Raw genomic sequence first — 19,634 nt, 5'->3', positions numbered from 1 at the left:
GTTTTAGCATCTCCTAAAATGCACTTTGTAACAAGGAATCTAATTTCATCCCAGACCCATCAGTGATGGTCTGTTGCTTCCTTATCACAGGTTTCACTGGAGCTGGGTCTTTAACTTCTGTAAAGTCCTGGCTTGCCTTATTTTTGCAGGAGTGGTAGGAAATCCAAGCTTGTTTTTTTTTTTTTCATATAATTCCTTCTCTCTAAGGAGAAGACCTAGAGCCTTATTAGTAGAGGAAAAACCAGAAACAAAGAGACATAATTACTATTAAGGTCAGAAGCATCACATAGACCAGTATCACCACCTCTTATATGACGTAGATGGAAAAGGGCAGTTCAACCCCAGTAGGGAGTGAAGTGTCTGCTCTATTGCCTGAATCCTCATAAGAGTTCAAACACAGTTGGAAGCCAAATAATCCCATTTGCATTGTTCACATCAGCACCTCAACTTGTGCTAGGCGTGACAGACCTTCTGCCAGGCTATACTGAGAACATTCTACTTACTGTGGTTCTATTCATATTTTGTTCCATCTCTGGTCACAAAATCTAGGTTTCTTCCAGTGCAATTGGAAAGAGCTTCAACTTTGATTCTCAGAAAGGGCATTTCACTTGAACTCCGTGCTTTTCAGAGTTCATGGGTCTATGGGATAAACATGGAATGACCTTCTGGAGCACCCGCTGAAGATTTTGAGAAAACAAATGTATACTGGGCCAAACATGTACGTCATATGGATGAGCATGCCAACTTTAAACAAATGTTTAAGTCAAAGTTACAGCTGTGCAAAAATGTATTTCCTGGGTGTGCTGGTGGAGAACACGTCTGGCTCCAGGGCACCCCACCCCCGCCAGTGTCCTTCACTCATCTGGGACTTAGAAAAAGTTTGAGAATTGTGGAAACTTTCCTGGAAGCCACTAGAGGGTACTCATGCTTTATTTATAAGAGCCCTAAAGGCGGGTGCATTGTTTGTTTCAGCTTCTGCTTTGGCTGCAGAGACCAAACTGAGCAGTCAATTCACATAGCTAATTGGACAGGCTGTGGAGAGGACCTGAGGTATGTAACGGCAGTAACGAAAAAAGTGTTGGCTGGTGTGGTGGCTCATGCCTGTAATCATGCCTACCTCGGCCTCCCAAAATGCTGGGATTACAGGATCACCTGAGGTCAGGAGTTTGAGAGCAGCCTGGCCAACATGGCAAAACCCTGTCTCTACTACAAATACAAAAATTAGCTGGGCATGGTGGCAGGTGCCTGTAGTCCCAGCTACTCAGGAGGCTGAGGCAGGAGAATCACAAACCCTGGAGATGGAGGTTGCAGTGAGCCAAGATCACACCACTGCACTCTAGCCTGGGCAACAGAGAGAGACTCCATTTCAAAAACAAAAAACAAAACAGAGTGCTGAACTGGGAGTGGGAGACCTTGTATCCTCCCCTCCAGCCGGGCTAGGGACCTCAGGCTGGTCTACTCTCCCTTGCATCTTGGCTTCCTTATTTGTAAGATGAGGGAGTTGGGTTCTATTGGGAATTAAATTGGGCTCTGAAGGGCCCTCTCAGGGACCAATACTGGGGGCTCAGAGACAGGGAGGGATGGTGAAAAGTCTTTCTCCTCCTTCAAATTGATCAGTTTATTTTCATCTTCTTATTTAATATTTGTTTGAGGATAGGGTTGTGGTACTAAAGCGAAATTTGCAAAAGGGGCTAAATGATGCCTGGGGTAGGGTCGGACCAGGGCCTGCTGCCGTCACCTCTGCTTAGACAGGTGGTCTATGTGTCCAGCTGTACATTGCTATTCCCTCTTCCTCTCCTTTCCCTTCTGCCCATATTGAGATTCCAGGTAAATCTAAGCACATTCCTGTTTTTATAAGTGGCATTAAGGTATGCCACCTGAATTGTCCCGAGGCTGAAGCTGTGAAACCTTGGTGCTGGGCAAAACAAGGAAGGGTTCCTTTCCTTGCAAACAGGTGGGTCAAGCCAGGGAAGATCCGGCCTGCCGATCCACTCTGCAATCTAGTTTGGCTGGTGATGATTAGCGGCCAGGAAGGTGGACTCCTGGATAGCAGTGATGCCACCATGGCAAATCCCTTCCCCTGCCCACCACTGGCCCTCACTGACCCACCACAAACACGTGGTGACCTACAGCTCAATCTTGACTAAAGCTTTCAGTTCAGTCAGTCACCGTTTCCTATGTTAAGGAGGTCCTCATTACCACTCCATTCCATTACATTCAAGTTCCTGTCCTGCTCATCCATTTTTTTTTTCTGTTAATTCATTTATCAGTCACTGACTGAGTGCTTGTATTGCATGCACAGGACTAGGAGCTCAGGGGATCAATAAAGGGGCAAAAGAAGGTTGCTTTTGTTAAAGAGTTTGCCATGCATCTCGAATGCCAAGTCTTGTGTGTTTACTTCCTCCTTTGTGAGTTCCACCTTGCCTGATACAGTACCTTGCTCTAGTGAGCTCTTCAGGGTGTGGTATGGGATGGGGGTGCTTGCCTGAGTAAGCCTTTGTTTCACTTGGCCCCTTGCCATTGTCCCCACCAGACAAGTAGCATGTGAGTGCCAGACCATATTTTGCCTACTTTCCCCTGCAAGCATCTCCTCTCCATGGAACTGACCATCTAACTGATGGACAGCATCTGCTCTCTTTTGCTATCTTCCCATCAAAGTCTCATTGCAAATTTATTGTCTAGGGCATCACGGCATTTTATAGGCAGGTAACTGCAAGGTCTTGAAGAATATTATTTGGATACTCCTATTCCCCAGAAAGATTTTGACAGTAAAGTTTCATGGTAAAGTTCATTTAAAAAAATGAAGAATAACTGGAAATATGCAGGAGAAGACAAACAGATGAGGAGGTTCTGAGTTATTTGGCAAGTGTTAGTTTAGGGCAGGGATTGCCTCACTGACATCCTACTTAAAATGCCAGGAACTCACCATCACTTGTTTTTGTCACCATACTCAGCTCAGAGATCCTTGCAGGAGAGAGGAGAACTGGATGAAAATGTCCTTGAGATTTCATTCCAGGTCCTGAAGAGTAGAGACAATTAGGAAAGTGACAGTTATTTTAGAGACAATTAGGAAAGAGAAAATGCCTTTTTCTTCTGCATTGAAATTTTCTTTTTTCTTTTTTTTTGAGACAGAGGGTTTCGTTCTGTCACCAGGTGCCAGGCTGGAATGCAGTGGCATGATCTTGACTCATTGCAACCTCCACCTCCTGGGTTCAAGCAATTCTCCTGCCTCAGCCTCCTTAGTAGCTGGGACTACAGGCACGCACCACCATGCCCAGTTAATGTTTGTATTTTAGTGGAGATAGGATTTCACTATGTTGGCCAGGATGGTCTCGATCTCTTGACCTCATGATTTGTCCGCCTTGGCCTCCCAAAGTGCTGGGATTATAGGTGTGAGCCACCTTGGCTGGCCGAAATTTTCTTTAAGTGGAGACGGAGTTTCTCCATGTTGGCCAGGCTGGTCTCAAACTCCTCTGCCCGCCTTGGCCTCCCAAAGTGTTGGGATTATAGGCATGAGCTACTGTGCCCAGCCTTGAAATTTTCTTATAAAAGATACAGATACATTAAAGATTGACAATAAATGTGTACAGATGTGTGAAAGCAGTGGTTATATACCCCTGCCAAGTAAATTTATATACATATGTATCTATTTATGCATGTCCTATGTCTATATAAAAATAGGAAATAGAAAGGATAAGATGCTCTTGAAACACTCTTGCACGTAGTCACCAGGAGACACATAGAATAATATTTGTAAGCCAAAACAAGCTATTCTCTAGCAACAGAGTGGATGTCAAGTTGTTCCATGTTCATATGATGGAATACAGCACAACTACATGCCACAACATGGATGCCTCTGAGGTCAAGTACGTTGAACAAAAAGCAAATTGCAGAAGAATAATACCCTGAGATTCTTCTTATTATTGGGAGTGGGAGACCTTGTAACCTGACTTCCAGCCAGAGGTCAGGACTCTCCCTCCAGTCCATTTCTGTGAAGTTCAAAAATATGCAAAGGTAAACAACATATTGTTTAAGGATTCAATTATATGTGGTAAAATTACAAAAATAAGGAAGAGAATAACCAACACAATATTCAGGTTAATGAGTGCCTTCAAGGAGGAAGGGAAGGAAAGGGGATGTGGCTTGGGAGGGCCTTCAGGGGTCTTCAAAGTTCTTGGTAAAGTCTGTGCTCTTCTAGCGGATATGGGTGTAACTGAGTGTGCACCGTATTGTTAATATCTCTATATTTTATACAATTCTATATTTATTCCATATTTAATAAAAACAAGAATGAGACAAAGTAAATGATTAAAAAAAAACCCTCTAGTCAGGACGTGGTGGCTCATGCTTGTAATCCCAGCACTTGGGGAGGCCAGGGTGGGTGGATCACCTGAGGTCAGAAGTTTGAGATCAGCTTGGCCAACATGGTGAAACCCTGTCTCTACTAAATACACAAAAAGGCCAGGCATAGTGGCTCACACCTGTAATCCTAGCACTTTGGGAGGCCGAGGCGGGCAGATCACGAGGTCAAGGGATCCAGACCATTCTGGCCAACATGGTGACCTGTCACTACTAAAAATACAAAAATTAGATGGGCGTGGTGGTGTGCACCTGTAGTCTCAGTTGCTCGGGAAGCTGAGGCAGGAGAATTGCAGGGAGTGGAGGTTGCAGTGAGCCAAGATTGTGTCACTGCACTCCAGCCTGAGTGACAAGAGCAAAACTCCATCTCAAAAAAACAAGAAACAAAACAAAAAACCCAAAACAAAACCCTCTAATACTTTCCTCCCACACCTCTGGGGTCCACAGTATGTGCGCATCCAACTTTGGAGCCACCGGCTTTATTATAAAGGAAGAAGTTTTCATCCCTAAAAAGTAGTTTCTGTAGACTGAGACCAGAGTAAGGGAAAGAAAGTTCAGCCCAGCATTAAGATTTGAATGAGAACCAGGTCATCACTTACCCAGTGAGGTGTTACCCAGAACGAGAGGGGCTTTGGGGTGTTTCGCTTTCAGCTCCAGGAGATCCTTGAGGGTCCCAGGGGAGATCCAGGTAACTCTCTCTCCATAGAAGTTCAGCGTTTGTTTTTCTGGATTCTCTGCCATCCTCTAAGGGTAAATGATAAGTATGTGTGCTCGTGTGCATGCCTGTCCTCCCAGCTTATGCAAGGTCCTAGGTGGAGATGTGTGCCTTTACAGAGATGTCGGGGGTGCTGGGGTGCACTTGCCCAAAAAGATACTCACTATACACACTGGCTGATTTTTTGTAATTGGATGACTTTTTGGGGACAAGTGACGATATAAGCTGGCATGTTTTTGACCATTTAGTGTGGATTAATTTAGCATAATTTAGTCTTATGAATTTAAAAATAATAATTACACTAATGCTCCTAAATTAATATCTTCAGCCTGGTTTTCCTCTGAAATCCAAGCTCGTATCTGAGTAAGTACTTGGCATTGTCTCTTAGATGTGTAATAGGCATCTCAAATTTAACACGTCTCTTGGACTGGCTTAGAGCAATGAAGATAAAATGATTATTATGTGAAAAACTGAACTCCGCATATCTAGTGCCTTTCCAAGCCCGCAAAGAGAAACCCCCAAGAGGAAAAATCCCCTGTTTCTCCAGAGGTCTTTCCCATATCTGTAAATGGCCATTCCACGCTCCCAGCTGTCCAAAGCCCTGGAGTCAGCCTTGACGCCCCTCTCTCTCTTCCACACTCACAGCCTATCCACCAGCAAATCTTATTGGCTTTTCTTCCAAAATACATGCTGAATCTACTTGCTTCTCATCCCAGCAGACTGGTGCAGTCACCACCATTTTTTAGGATGGCATCAGCCCCCTGATGGGGTTCATGATCCTTCCCTTCTCCTCTGCAGGCCATTCTCAGTTCAGCAGCCAGAACAATCCTGTGACCACTTAAACTGGAGCACAGCCCTCCTCTGCCCAGCTGCCTGCTAGCTTCTCCCCTCACAGAGAGTAAAAGCCCAGCAGCCTGAAATCCAGCATGGTCTGCCCCCGGCAGCTCCTTGGCCTTCCCCTTGCTCACTCTGCCCAGCCAGGCTGGACCCTGCTCTGCCTCTGATCAGGCCTGGTGTTCTCCTGCTGTTGGGCCTTTGTACTTGCTGTTCCAACAGGCTGGATTGCTCATCTCCCTTTTCAGCTGGGAGGACTGGCTCCTTCACTTCCCTCCAGTCTCTTCAAATGTTATCCTCTCAGAAAAGGTTTCTTTGGGCAGGATATCTAACCTTGCAACTCCATGCATCCTATCCTTCTCTGCTTTATTTTTTTCTCCTTAATACTTCTCAATTGCTAACACACTATATCTTTTTAAAAATTATTTATTTTTTTTGGAGGACAGAGCCTCAGTTTGATGCCCAGGCTGGAGTACAGTGGTGCGATCTCGGCTCACTGCAGCCTTAACCTCTTAGGCTTAAGCAATCCTCCCACCTCAGCCTCCCAAGTAGCTGGGATGACAGGTGAGTGCCACCACAGATGGCTATTTTCTTCTATTTTTTGTAGAGACTGGGTTTCGCTATGTCTGGCTAGTTTCTAACTCTTGGGCCCAAGCCATCCACCTGCCTCAGCCTCCCAAAGTGCTGGGATTATAGGCATGAGCCACCGCACCTGGCCACACTATATATTTTATCTATTATTTTGCTTCTTGACTGCCTCTCTCACCAGGTTACAAGCTCCTTGAGGGCAGGTGTTTTGTTAGTTTTGTTCCCTGCTGTATATTTAGTACCTAGAAGAGTGTCTGGCATGTTTCTGGATGGATAAATACTGGTTTAATGAATAAACAAAGACATTAGGACCCCTTCAGAAACAGGTGTTTGATAGAATAGGACTGCTGCATTTCTGCAAAGAAAGATGCTGATGGGAGGAGGGCTGAAAGGTAGGGGCCTCTCCTGGAAGTGTTCCTTGGGGTCAATGTGCTGGAGTGGGCCAGAAGACCAAGGAGTAGCTTAGCAGTGCTGTCTGTGTCTCCTGGACAGCCACTAGTGACACATTGCAGATGACAATGATGAGAGCGATGAGGCTGAGTGGAGGCTTCAGGGAATGTGCCAGGGATCAGGCAGGGTGCGGCATGGAGGGAAGCAGACATCCTCATCTGATCAAACATTTCCAAAATTTGACAATTTCACAGGAAGGAAAATGGAGGCTTTATAAAACTGAGTTTATAACCAATGATATTTAAATGAGTACATAAAATATCCAGCTAGTCTTACCAAGAGTTCTGGGGGAAATATGAGCTCCTGGGTTGGGTCCAAGGGCTGAAACTCCTCTTTTGCAAATAACTTTGTGCAAATCTTTATAAAAGGAAGAAACAGATGGTTCTGTCAGCCCAGCTCAACTGGAAACAGCATGGTAATTCTTTATAGGAGTGAGGCAACATGAACGTAGTGATAACTCTCGTAATCTCCCTGGACAGGGAAATAGTTCAAACCAAATAATTTAAAATAGGAATCTTGTTTTAACAGAAATACTGATTTGCTACTAATGTAACACTAAAGAAAAGAGTATTCCATGAATTACTACAATGAGTGTTCTGGAAAACACAAAGACAGTCTATGAAAAACTATGAGAGGTTAAAAACATTAGGGAAATCCCCTCCATTGTGTCCAACCACTATCTTCTCCCCTGTGAAGTCAGGATTTGAAATGCTGAAAGCTCTGAAAGTCCTGTAGTTCAAGTGAAAATGCCTCTGAACATACATGCCCATGCATAAACACACACACGCACAATATGACTTTAATAACAATAGCTAACGCTTAGTAAGTGCTTACATTCCAAATGCTTTTACATGTACTAGCAATTTATTTAATCGTCACACTCATTGAATAGAGAAAGTAAATTATCTCCATTTTACCTGTAGGAAACCAAAGCACAGTAAATAGTTATGCAAACTGTAATCCTGTCTGAATCAGATCTGTTTTAGCTTTGGAAAACACTTATGGTCAGCAAAACATTCCTGAAGATGTAAGGAAAACTGGGAGAGATGGGGAGCACAGAGGTGGATGTGGGTGTGATGGAGAGGATATGTAGGCATCAAACGTAGACAGATCAGGGTTCACTCACTCTGAGGTCACTCTCTAACCTTTCCAATGGAAAAGTCCTTAATCTCTCTAAGGGTTTAATAAAAATAACCCATATTTTGAAGGGTAATTGTGATAATGGGTAAAATGACCTGACATTTGTCCAACACTTCCCTCTTTTTCTATCTCTCTGAGTTTTCCCAGGCTCCAGAAAAACAAAGAAACAAAAAAACCACTTGCAATTGTTCCTTGATAAGGTTCTTAGTAGGGACACGTGGGTTGGGCATTTCAGGACCACATCTGAACGATCTGTTTTTGTGCTAGTTGGCATTAGAAGTATAGGCAGTGCCTCGGGGCAATAATGTGGTATATCTTTAAAACCTAGAAATAAGTTTGTGCCAGGGAATTCAAACAAAAAACAAACATAATAAATGAATGTTGAGAAATGAAAAATTTTCCTAAATATATCCCAGGCCAAGACATCATGGTTACCCAAGTGGGAGATCTTAACTCTGCTTAAAGAGAAGAGGGAGCCACTTGGGCAGACACCTGGCCTCACGCAGGTCCAGTCTGGTGTAGGGAAAGGGTCTTCTGTGACGCTGCCCATTGAGGCTATGCAACTATGCTGTGTCCATGCTCACCAAGCAAACTTCTCATTGTAATTTAGCTTCCTAGTGTGTTTTCCTACAGGGAAAGGATGAGTGGCTCAGTGATGGCAAGATCCACTTTATAACTGTGTGTCTCTTCTTAAATGAAAATGGGGCACATTCCAGTTTAAACATCATGGTCTTTGAGTTTGGTTAAAGTGAGTCAAGTGGTCCCTAGAGCCCAGTCATTGCTCAAACAGAATTCCTGAGACCACAAAACCACAAAGACCTAAAGAATTGGCTTTAGGATGTATTGACCCCAGCAAGGCACTGATCCCGTGTAGCAGTTGTGAGGGGTGCAGCCTCCTCCCTTGGGCAACACCCCTCTTTGTCACAGCACACTTTCTTCAGACCCAATTAAGGTGACAGTGGGAGCAAGAATGGGAAAAGATAGGTGTGAAGGATAGAAATGCATGGGTTTGGGCTGGGCGCGGTGGCTCACGTCTGTAATTCCAGCCCTTTGTGAGGCTGAGGCAGGAGGATCATGAGGTCAGGAGATCGAAAACACCCTGGCCATCATGGTGAAACCCTGTCTCTATTAAAAATACAAAAATTAGCTGGGTGTGGTGGCGCGCGCCTGTAGTCCCAGCTACTCAGGAGGCTGAGGCAGGAGAATTGCTTGAACCCAGGAGGCGGAGGTTGCAGTGAGCTGAGATCCTGTCACTGCACTCCAGCCTGGGCAACAGAGTGAAACTCTGTCTCAAAAAAGAAAGAAAGAAAGAAATGCACAGGTTTGTCTACGGCCAGCTGTGTGCTCTCAGATTTCCCCACATACTGGGAGCTGATTGTGTATTTTATCCTGCATTTCAACTTCTCTAAGTAATATCTTTAAGAATTTGGCAGTGCCCATTTTTTCCTGGAAACGAGCATCTCTCAGGGAGCAAAGCCAGGGACTGGAATGTTTACGGCTGACTTCCTGGCTGGGGGGGCTACTGACTTGCCTGTGGCTGTGGACGGCTCCTCAGCCCTCTGGGGCTGCAGCGCCCTCTGTCTACAAAGGAGACAGTGACAGAAGACGGCTCTGCAGGGGCAAGTACAGAATCCACCTCCACCTGAGAACTGACCCATCCAGAGCTGGGGGAGGTGCTTTGTTTCTGGTCCCAGTGTTTTTGTCTTCCTGCTGTTCCAGCCTTTCTGACTTCGAAGGGGAAATCAGAGTGTGGGCTGTCCTCACCACTTTCCGCAGCTCCCAGATGAAGAAAGCTTTATTTGCACACGCACTTTGGACAGTTGTAAGCAGAAAATGACCATTAAAATAAGCAGGCACAGTTTCAACACTGGGTCAGCACTAAGCAACACTCACAGTGAGAAGACAAAACAAACAAACGGGCTCACCTCATTTTTCTTGCCAAGTGGGGAAGAGTCATTTTCTCCCCAATCCAAGCAGCATTTTCCTGTTCCTTTCTGTTGACAGCAATTTGCCTCCTAAGAAGATGAAATGCCTTAGATTAAAAACTTTGAGTAGGTAAGTGAAAATGTGCCCCAAAATGTTGGCAATTTAAATGAGACTTCAGACTTTTTTTTTTTTTGAGATGGAATCTTGCTCTGTCGCCCAGGCTGGAGTGCAGTGGCGAGATCTCAGTTCACTGCAACCTTTCCCTCTCCAGTTCAGGTGATTCTCCTGCCTCAGCCTCCCAAGTAGCTGGGACTACCAGCATGCACCTCCACGCCTGGCTAATTTTTTTTGTATTTTATTAGTGACAGGGTTTTATTGTGTTGCCCAGGCTGGTCTTGAACTCCTGAGCTCAGGCAATCTGCCCACCTTGGCCTCTCAAAGTGCTGGGATTACAGGTGTGAGCCACCACGCCCAGCCTGAGACTTCAGACTTTTTAAGCCACTGTTGGTGGTTTCTATTGGGACAGAGATAACCACAAGATCTTTCTTCTTTTGCTTATTTTTAAGAACAATACACGTAGAGTATATAAGATACATAATTTGGTAGATAATATATATAAATATATAATGTAAAATGATAATATAGAATATAGAAGTGTAAAGGAAATAAACTATCATTTCTCTGTTCCACTGATGATGTTTTCACATTTGGGATTGTATTATAGTACATAGTATATGAACATTTTTGTTCATTACATGTACAGCTTTGTGTACATATATGAATTTTTAGGTTAATTTCTAGTGGAAAATTAATTACTAGATGCTTTACAGGGCAATAATAATTTATAGAAAGAAAAAAGAAAACCATTTTAGAAACCAGATCTCGCAGACATTTGGGATGTGCATGGAGCTGTCTGGGGATGAGCTGACAATGAGTTTCAAGGCAGGTTTCCATTTGCCGGCTCTTTCACTTCCCATTTCCTCCAAACTTACCTCTCATATCTTCTTACACAAGTAAGTTCTAAGTTCCAAGCATAATACTTTCTTCCAGACACTTCTGTTCTGTCTCTACCTAAATGTCTTGAGCCGCTATCTTTCTAATTTTATCCAAGAAGCAAAAACAGCTGGGCCAAGCAAGCAGCACCTCTATTATTCAAAGCTCTGAGAGCTCCCACGATGTACCATGAACCAATAACGGAAAAGCCAGTCATCTCTTGGCCCACTTGATATTAGCCTTGTGTGTTCCCTCTGAGACTGGGTTCCTTCACCCATTAAAGTCCCATGAGACATGCTGGCTACCAGGTAGGGTGGGTGACCACAGTTTTGCCTTTATTCCCCGAGTCTGTGTGTCCGGAAAGGCGGATAATAACATCTGTATCCACAGGGAAAGACACTTCAACTTTTTTCGTTTGTATTTCACAAGTGCTTTTTCACTCTATACCAGCCATTTGCTGGGCTTACAAGCTATTTCATTTACTTATTTCATTTAAGCATGTCACCTTTGGCTCCCTCATGTGGCAGCAGACGTCTGGGAGATGCATGCACAGGTGACCTGCCTGGTTCTAGGTCCTGGGACACACCTCCTGGTCTACTTCTAGGTCCACCTCTACTATTTGTGGAGCCGCAGCAAGGAACACCAACAAAGGCCCCCAGCCTGGTGCCTGCTGCCCTTCTTTTGTACCCTGACTCTGTTCTGTGCTGTGAGGGGCCTGAGCACTGCAGCCTGAACAGCCAAGCTCAGTCTACTTTCTCCACAAACAGCTGCTCCTTGGCCACCCTCTGACCTAGGGGTACAGACACTGCTGTTATGAGCTGCCCTAGACAGACTCTTATAAGAGGCTTATGTCTAGTCTAACAGTGGGATCAAGAACATCCATGGGAATGATCTAGAAAAGGGGTGAGGTCCCAGGTGGACAAAGTCACCTTGGTGCTATGAACTCCTGAAAATTGTTGGAGAAAGACCAGAGAGGGGGTCCTCTAAAGTACGGGGTCTTCCTTGCTTGGGCCTAAGGGCTGTACTGCCCACATTCATCCTGCCCTCAGCAGAGAACCACCAGCTGTGCCTGTCCTGTCAAACACTATTCACATGTCAATGACATCCTCAATGACAGTAGTAACTATTTGTGGAACGCTCACTAAGTGCCAAGCAAGACTTAGGTGATTTTCTCAAGAGCCCAGTGAAGTGTCCCCATTTTGTAAAGGAAACTCCCTGTGCTCTTGTACTTGGAATGAATTTTGGGTTCCACTCTACATATTTAGCTTCGTTTCTGCTCACACCTTCTCAGCTGGTTTGATTCTGGAACTGACCTTGCCTCACCAAAGCAAACTCCACCCACTTGCATCCTTTGTCCCCTTGGGTTTGCCAATGTCCTCTGACTTGCCTGTCCAGATGCCCTCCTGAACTAGTTACAGAAAATGTCTGGACAGCTGGTTAGATGACCTGACTTCCCTCTGTGGTTCTGACTGGACAACCTCAAAGGTGGCACAATGTTCCCCCAATCTTCAACAAAAAACTAAAACTCCAGTGAGTCCAATAGACCCAGCTAACACACTGGGTCTCCCTAATGGTCTGTTGAGATGGCCTAAAGATTTTTAATTCCTCTGTTCCTGGCCTTGATCAGCTGTCATTGTCATTCTTGCTGCATAGGGTGTCCCCCCAGTCACCTACTCACCATGCAGAAGGTCCTTCCACTCTCAAATATTGGCCGATAACCAGTGCAGCGGCATAGGTTACCTAATCAATCAGAGAAGTGTAGTTGTTAGTAGACTTTGCATTTACTGGCTCCTTTTGTCTTTTGAAAGTTAAATCAATCTAGCTTTTTTTTTTTTTTTTCCAAAGGGTCTCATGACATTGTCTAGGCTGTATTTAAACTCCTGGTCTCCTCCTACCTCAGCCTCCTGAGTAGCTTGGAGGTGTGCAGTACTGAGCCTGGTTCCCAACATTTTTAGAAGGGTGTTTTAACATCTGCCAAGTAGTTTAATGCTTTATTCCTCTCCTTGGAGTATTATCCTGCCCTCTACCTCAATTCCAGTTTTATGCTCTGTCTTAAAGATGATAGCCTAGTTGGCAAGCTCATCATCTTCACCAGATGGGAATTTGGGAATTAGTTCTTCATCTATTAATTTATTAATTTAATGTAGATCTATTGACAGCTATATTTCAGATACTAGGTAAGATAGCGGGGATCCTCGAACAGAAAACCTAGGCAGTTTCTAAGGCCCTGGATGACATACCAACATGCCTTGAATGGTTTGTCAGTGATGCGCCTTGGTTGCTTTTAGATAATTACATCAAACTCTCCTGGGGGTATTTTAAAAAAAATACAGATTCCTAACCCTGCTCCTATTCTCCTGAAATGTCATCTGGGGGGTAGACCCAGATATCTGCATTCCAGAGGTCTGCTGGAAATTCTACTGCATGGACTTCCCATTTTACTGCTGTTCCAGGAATTAGCATTTGAGAACCTCAGGTTTCCAAAGAGGAAGGCCTAGGGGCTGGGAGTGAAAGAGTCAGTGTGGAATAGAGTTCATCTGGGAAGGCTTCACAGGGAACCTGGGCTTAAGGAAAAATGAGCAAGCTATGGATTTGTAGAGAGCCAGGGAGAGGCATTCTGGGTTCTCAGGGCAGCAGGCACAGGTGCAGAGGAGATGGGGTTGTAGGGAGACTGGCTGGCAGGGAGCCATGGAGAATAGGAGGAAGCATCACTTAGGGAGGTCAAGTGGTTGGACTTCTCTGAATGCCTGGTGAAGGAGGTTGGGCTTGGCCATGCTTTAGGCATAAGGAGCTGCTGAAGGACCTCCTCAAATAGCAGGAAGGTAGGGAAGTCCGCCAGCTGCTGGCAGGTTAGGGGAGTGTGCCTGTGCTCCTGATCAGCCCTCAACCTCAGAATTTGTGTATTTAACAGATGACTTGTTTAGGGATTATTAACACCTGAAATGGCTGTTTATCAATTCTTCAAAAGGGATATGATTATGAACTCCTCTTCAGTAACTTAAACCCATTGCAAAATTTAAAGGATTCTTTTTTTTTTTTATTTTGAGATGGAGTCTTGCTCTGTTGCCCAGGCTTGAGTGTGGAGTGCAGTGGCACGATCTTGGTTTATTGCAACCTCTACCTCCCAGGTTCAAGTGATACTCCTGCCTCAGCCCCTCAAGTAGCTGGGATTACAGGTGCGCACTGCCAAGTCCAGCTAATTTTTGTATTTTTAGTAGAGACAGGGTTTTGCCATATTGGCCAGGCTGGACTTGAACTCCTGACCTCAAGTGATCCGCCTGCCTCAGCCACCCAAAGTGCTGGAGTTACAGGTGGGAACCACTGGGCCCACCTAAAGGATTCTTTTGGTATGTGAAGGGCCATATTAGGGGTTATGTCCCCCAAAAGACACGTTCAAGTGCTAAACCTTGGAACATGTGAATATGAACTTATTTGGTAATAGGGGCTCTACAGATGGAATCAAGTTAAAATGAAGTGACACCGGGTTAAGACTGGCCCAATTTGATGACAGGCATCCTATAAGAACAGGGAAATTTGGACACAGACACACGGGGGAGAAGATCATATGAAATGGAAATAGGTTGGGACGACACATCTACAAGCCAAGAAATGCCAAGGAAGGAAATGCCTTGTCAACCAGCAGCAGCTAGGAAGGGGCCAGGAAGGACGAGCCCCAAGAGCCTTCAGAGAGGACACGGCCCTGCAGATGGCTTGCTGTCAGACTTAAAGCTCCAGCACTGGGGGAAAATACATTCCTGCTATTTCAAGCCCACTAGTTTGTCGTACTTAGTTAGGGCAGCCCTGAGAAATGAATACAGGCCCTTAACAAAGGAAGCCAAAGAAGTCACTGGATAGAAAATGGGGTGTAGAGTGGATGGTCTGGAGTGTGTGCACTGTGCTATCTCTGAGCAGGCTGTTCCAAGCACATGCTCTGATAAGCAGGGAGCAGCTTGGCATTCTCTGCTCCTGGGTGCTGTAGCTACTTTAGAACCAACTGAAGCAGAGGCCTGAGTGGGGTTAGGATGACACTGGGGGTGGTGTGATCTATCCGGAAACACACTCCCCACCTGGCCTTGGGTGGGTGGTGGGGTTTCTCTGTTTAGACTTACCCCCCAGGGCTTCCATGAGCTGCTCCTCCGAGGGCTGCGGGTGGTTCCTGAGCAGCGTGTACATGGACATCACCATCCCAGGGGTGCAGAATCCACACTGGGTGCCGTGGCTCTTGGCGATCCGCTCCTGGAAAGACACACGGTTATGGCTGTGCCTTCTCACTGCCACCAACTCCCAGCACACTCCACAGCCTGCAGTTCCCTGGCAATGGTAGAACCTACTCCCTTCCCTTTAATCAGACTCTGCCCGTGTTCCTTTCCCTAGGATGCTCCTGGAGGAAGTGGCCCAGAAGCCATGTCCTATGATAATCACTTTCCAAGGTCAAGTGCTCAAATCCTTCTCATTGGAAATTAGCAGCATGCATCCTCCACTCTCAGAGAGCAAAGAATCCTCTGGAAATCAGTAAGTATAAAGGGAGTGTGTGGGAGTTTCGAAAACAGTTTTCTTGAACACCTCTGCATCTTGCACAGCTTAGTTCTATGAGGCTACCTTTTTCTGATTAACTTGGAGACTGTCTACTGTTGATCTCACTTTGCCTTCGTCCTTAAATTTTTCTGTGTTGGCACAAAGGGAGCTCTCCTTTCAAAGTTCTGGGATTTTGGTCCATGTCCTGGGTCCCTGCCATTTAGTCCAATACTGTTGTCCATGGACTAGCAGTATTGACTCCAACTGTGCACTTACAGGAAATGCAGAACCTGGCTCTCCTGCTTCAAATCTCTTGACTCAGAATCTGCATCTTTAACAAGCTCCTGGGCGAGTCTTAGGCACATTAAAGTTTGTGTCTAGATCTGGAAGCCCTGTTCTAGATTGCAGAACGTAATGTAATGCTAGGATTTGGGTTTATCAACCTTGCTGTGAGCATCCTCTCTGCCCTCCTTCTAGACTCTGGTACACTCTGCTGGATCCTTTGTCTTTGGTCATCTCCTTGGAGTTCATTCTCCAAGGAGATCATGTAGTTAAACCCAGAGGCCCTCTGGGCTCCCCATCTAGAAAGACTCAGTGTTAGTCAATCCGGTTCTGTGACTCCCAAGTTCCTAAACAATGTCAGAGGAATCGTTGTGCTCTCTGTCAACATGTCACATTGCTATTAAATCCAACCTCTGTTCCAGCTTCAGGTTAACATTCAGAGAAACAACTGTTCTCATGTTCTGGTGAAGTTTTAGATTTCTCTTACCCCCAATTCTGATTTTATTCCTACGGCCTCTACAATGCAGGGAATAATCCTAAATTTTATTCTATTAGCCTCACAGACATTTTATTCTATGTGTAATATTCTTTGCATGATATCTACTCCAGAACACTAATCAATACTTCAATAATTCTGCTTCTCATTCAAGCAGAAAAAATGAAAAAAATAAAAAGGTGATTAATCAAATGTGGATGGAGTTCCAGTTTTCATTTAGATCACTTAACAAATGTTATTACTCTGGTTGATAGGCATCCAAAGCTTCTACTTACCTGATCACAACCTAGAAGCCTCAGGCAGTATAGACAACACAGCATTTGGCAAAAAGACAAAGCTAAGAAGTGAGAAAATTAGGATGTACTCTTACCTGTACAGGGTGAAGCCTAGTTTTGATGCTTCCAACACCTTCCACAGTGGTGACAGCAGCTCCATACAGAGAGCAGATGGGCATCAGGCATGCGGTGACAGAGAAGTGTCTTTGTATAAGAAACACAGGAAAATCAAGGGGAGTAACACAGTCCTGCCTCATGGGCAAGCCTGACACCAGGAAGAACAGTGGAAGACCTCCAGAACCCATCATTGAGCTGAGGGCATGGGGAACTGGAGAGGAGGAATTTACAGTTCTCTCTGCTCACTCTGTGCTATCTGTAGGAATAGGGATCCTTAAGGTGAATCTGGACATTCTGAACCTCAGAAACACTTTACAAACATAGACCCACGGGGGAGTAACAGGAATAAACCTGTGTCACTAGAAGTGTGGTTGGACTTCAATAGTATTCATTGGAACATTGACTTCATAACAAGCAAAATGCATACCTATGTCTTTTATCCATATGTACACATTTGGGAATTTTTTGCTTCCTAATTTAAAACTCCCTGGGTAAGGTCATTCAACAGTGCAGGACAACCTGTGTTCTGAAGCCATCTCTTAATTTGTTGGGCCAATGGACTTGGGGGAACCCCAACTTCTAGAATCTGGTCCTTAATAAAAGGGTGACATCTTAGCCCAAGTCCTTGCTTTGTAGGGCAGGTCTAGCCCAATTGTAGAAAGATTATTAGCAGCTGGTGGTGGTGGCTCAAAGCCTGTAATCCCAATGCTTCGGGAAGACGAAGCAGTTGGATTGCTTGAGGTCAGGAGTTCGAGACCAGCCTGGGCAACATGGTGAAACCCTAGCTCTGCCAAAAATACAAAAAATTAGCTGGGTATGGTAGCAGGCACTTGTGGTCCTAGCTACTGGGAGGCTGAGGTGGGAGGATCGCTTGAGCCTGGGAGGCAGAGGTTGCAGTGAGCCGAGATAGCAACACTGCACTCCAGCCTGGATGACAGAGTGAGACTCTGTCTCAAAGAAAGGGAAAGGAAAAGCATTAGCTTCAGAGCCAGAAAATGTAGGGCTCCTATCCTTGTTCTATAGCTTACTAGTTGTATGACTTTGAACAAGTCACTTAACCTCTGTGAGCCTGTTTCTTCATCTGTAAAATCAATGGCTCACCTACACTGGGGTTTCTTAAACTGGGGTGCATAGATGGGTCTTGAAGGACCTTCAAGAAATGGTGTACAATGTACTTAGTTTATGTGCTACTTGAGTAGATGACTCACAGCTTTCATTGGATTTTTCAGAGCCATCTAAGATCTGGACACAGCAAGAATCTAAGGACCTTTCTTCAAGTTGTGAGCTAAGAACATGAGCAAGAAACAAAGTCCTGCCCTGGCTTCTGGGCTGGGATACCTTATCTTCTTGGACACGGAGTCATGCTTGGACACCATCACGGTGCAGGCGCCGCAGCCTCCTCTTCCGCAGGCGTACTTGGTTCCTGTGAGACGTACTGGAAGGGACACAGTCAAGGAAAAGGTGCCAAGGCAAACATTTGCTTTCGGTATAGCTGGCGCCCTAGGGGGTCACTTCTGAGGAAAGTCTTTTTGAAGGGCGAGTGTAGGTATGAGAAGCCATTCACCTGCCTTCCAGTCTTAGTGTGACACTGGGCATATTAACCTCTCCCTGCCTGTTTTCTCACAAAGAGGGAGAAGCAATACCTATTTTATCTTCACAGGCTTATAGTAAGCATCTTGTAGGATAATGGGTGTAAAGCCCTTTGAAAAATCCTATTTTAGGCGGGGCATGGTGGCTCACACCTATAATCCCAGCACTTTGGGAGGCCGAGGCAGGCGGATCACCTGAGGTCAGGAGTTTGAGACCAGCCTGACGAACATGCAGAAACCCCATCTCTACTAAAAATACGAAAAATTATCCAGGTGTGGTGGTGCATGCCTGTAATCCCAGCTACTCAGGAGGCTGAGGCAGGAGAATCGCTTGAACCTGGGAAGCAGAGGTTGTAGTGAGCTGAGATCAAGCCATTGGATTCCAGGCTGGGCAACAAGAGCAAAACTCCATCTCAGAACAAAACAAAACAAAACAAAACAAAAACAAAAAAAAAAGAAAAAAGAAAAATCCTATTTTATTATAGGATATTCTTATATGTCTTCTTCTGGGTTTCAATCATGTAATTGTAAGAGAGGAAGGTTATTTTTAGCAACTCAATTTGTGTTGCATTTGAAAGCAAATTGGTAATTTTTGGAGGAATCTCCTATCCTTGTTTACGGAGCCCACCAAGTGTCCCTGTGCTGTGGCTTGGCCTGGGTCCAATCCCAAACCAGTCCCTTCTCTTTATTTATCCTTCTCCCCGACTGTGGTTTATTTCCAAGCGATTTATAGAATTGGAGGTAATTAACTAAACTGGCTAAAAAGATTTCAGAATATACAACTCTGTACTGCTAGTGCCTGTTTTTTTTTTTTTTTTTTTTTTTTTTAACTCTAAGCTTATTCATCAAAATTAAGTCAAAACATAAAATGCTTATCAGAGTGGTAATGTAAATGACGAGGGGGCTGCACGTGACTGGAGAGCTTGGGCCCTTTAGGAAAGGGCTGGAACAGTCCCTGCTCAGTCCTCAGCAAGACTGTTGCCACGCAGGGATGTCTGTCTCCCCATTTTTCAAGAGAAGCTGAAAAATCTTGATTTTTAAATAATATGAAATTTTCTAATTTTTAAACATCAACAACTAATTAAAAACCATGGGCTTTTAAACAAAACTTGTCCAGAAGCTGATTTCATCAATTAGTAATTTCTGTCATTTATTTATTTTTGGTTCTCAGAGAACTGAGAGATCCATCAGATTTACCAATTAAAATATGTTTGCTATTATGAGGATCTATATTCCAGAATATGAAATGGCAGGGAAAACCGAGGGTAAGAAAACAGATGTAGGGAAAGGACATCTTTCCCTGTGACACAGGTTCTCACTGAATCTGAAGGATTTGGTTTCGAAAAAGGGCAGGA

The 19,634-nt window shown here is 44.8% G+C and overlaps 1 protein-coding gene and 1 long non-coding RNA gene across 10 annotated transcripts in view; one reads left to right on the top strand and one right to left on the bottom strand.

Annotated features, from left to right (window-relative positions):
* Window positions 1-19,634, bottom strand: part of AOX2 (aldehyde oxidase 2) — an 81,946-nt gene that overhangs the window by 58,850 nt on the left and 3,462 nt on the right. For 7 of the 8 annotated variants that reach the window (XM_017973606.5, XM_054257760.2, XM_054257763.2 and 4 more), the window contains 8 exons: window positions 18,029-18,125; window positions 16,669-16,777; window positions 15,115-15,241; window positions 12,684-12,745; window positions 10,012-10,101; window positions 7,223-7,303; window positions 4,959-5,103; window positions 2,927-3,019 (listed from right to left, as the gene is read on the bottom strand). In XM_017973606.5, coding sequence (XP_017829095.1) covers window positions 2,927-3,019; window positions 4,959-5,103; window positions 7,223-7,303; window positions 10,012-10,101; window positions 12,684-12,745; window positions 15,115-15,241; window positions 16,669-16,777; window positions 18,029-18,125 — 804 coding nt within the window. The remainder of the gene's footprint in view (window positions 1-2,926; window positions 3,020-4,958; window positions 5,104-7,222; window positions 7,304-10,011; window positions 10,102-12,683; window positions 12,746-15,114; window positions 15,242-16,668; window positions 16,778-18,028; window positions 18,126-19,634) is intronic. The other variant, XM_054257761.2, reaches the window with a different exon arrangement.
* LOC118154643 (uncharacterized) lies at window positions 1,003-19,387 on the top strand. 2 transcript variants are annotated; one of them, XR_004744790.3, is made up of 3 exons: window positions 1,003-1,050; window positions 15,380-15,517; window positions 17,920-19,387. It is a non-coding gene; the product is annotated as an uncharacterized LOC118154643 (long non-coding RNA). The 2 variants fall into 2 exon arrangements; XR_004744789.3 differs by lacking the exon at window positions 1,003-1,050 and adding an exon at window positions 10,023-10,141.

This window comes from Callithrix jacchus, chromosome 6 (assembly GCF_049354715.1).
Source record: "Callithrix jacchus isolate 240 chromosome 6, calJac240_pri, whole genome shotgun sequence".
Classification (NCBI taxonomy): Eukaryota; Metazoa; Chordata; class Mammalia; order Primates; family Cebidae; genus Callithrix; species Callithrix jacchus.
Note: the sequence above shows the minus strand (reverse complement) of the source record. Positions and strands in the feature narration are given on the sequence as shown.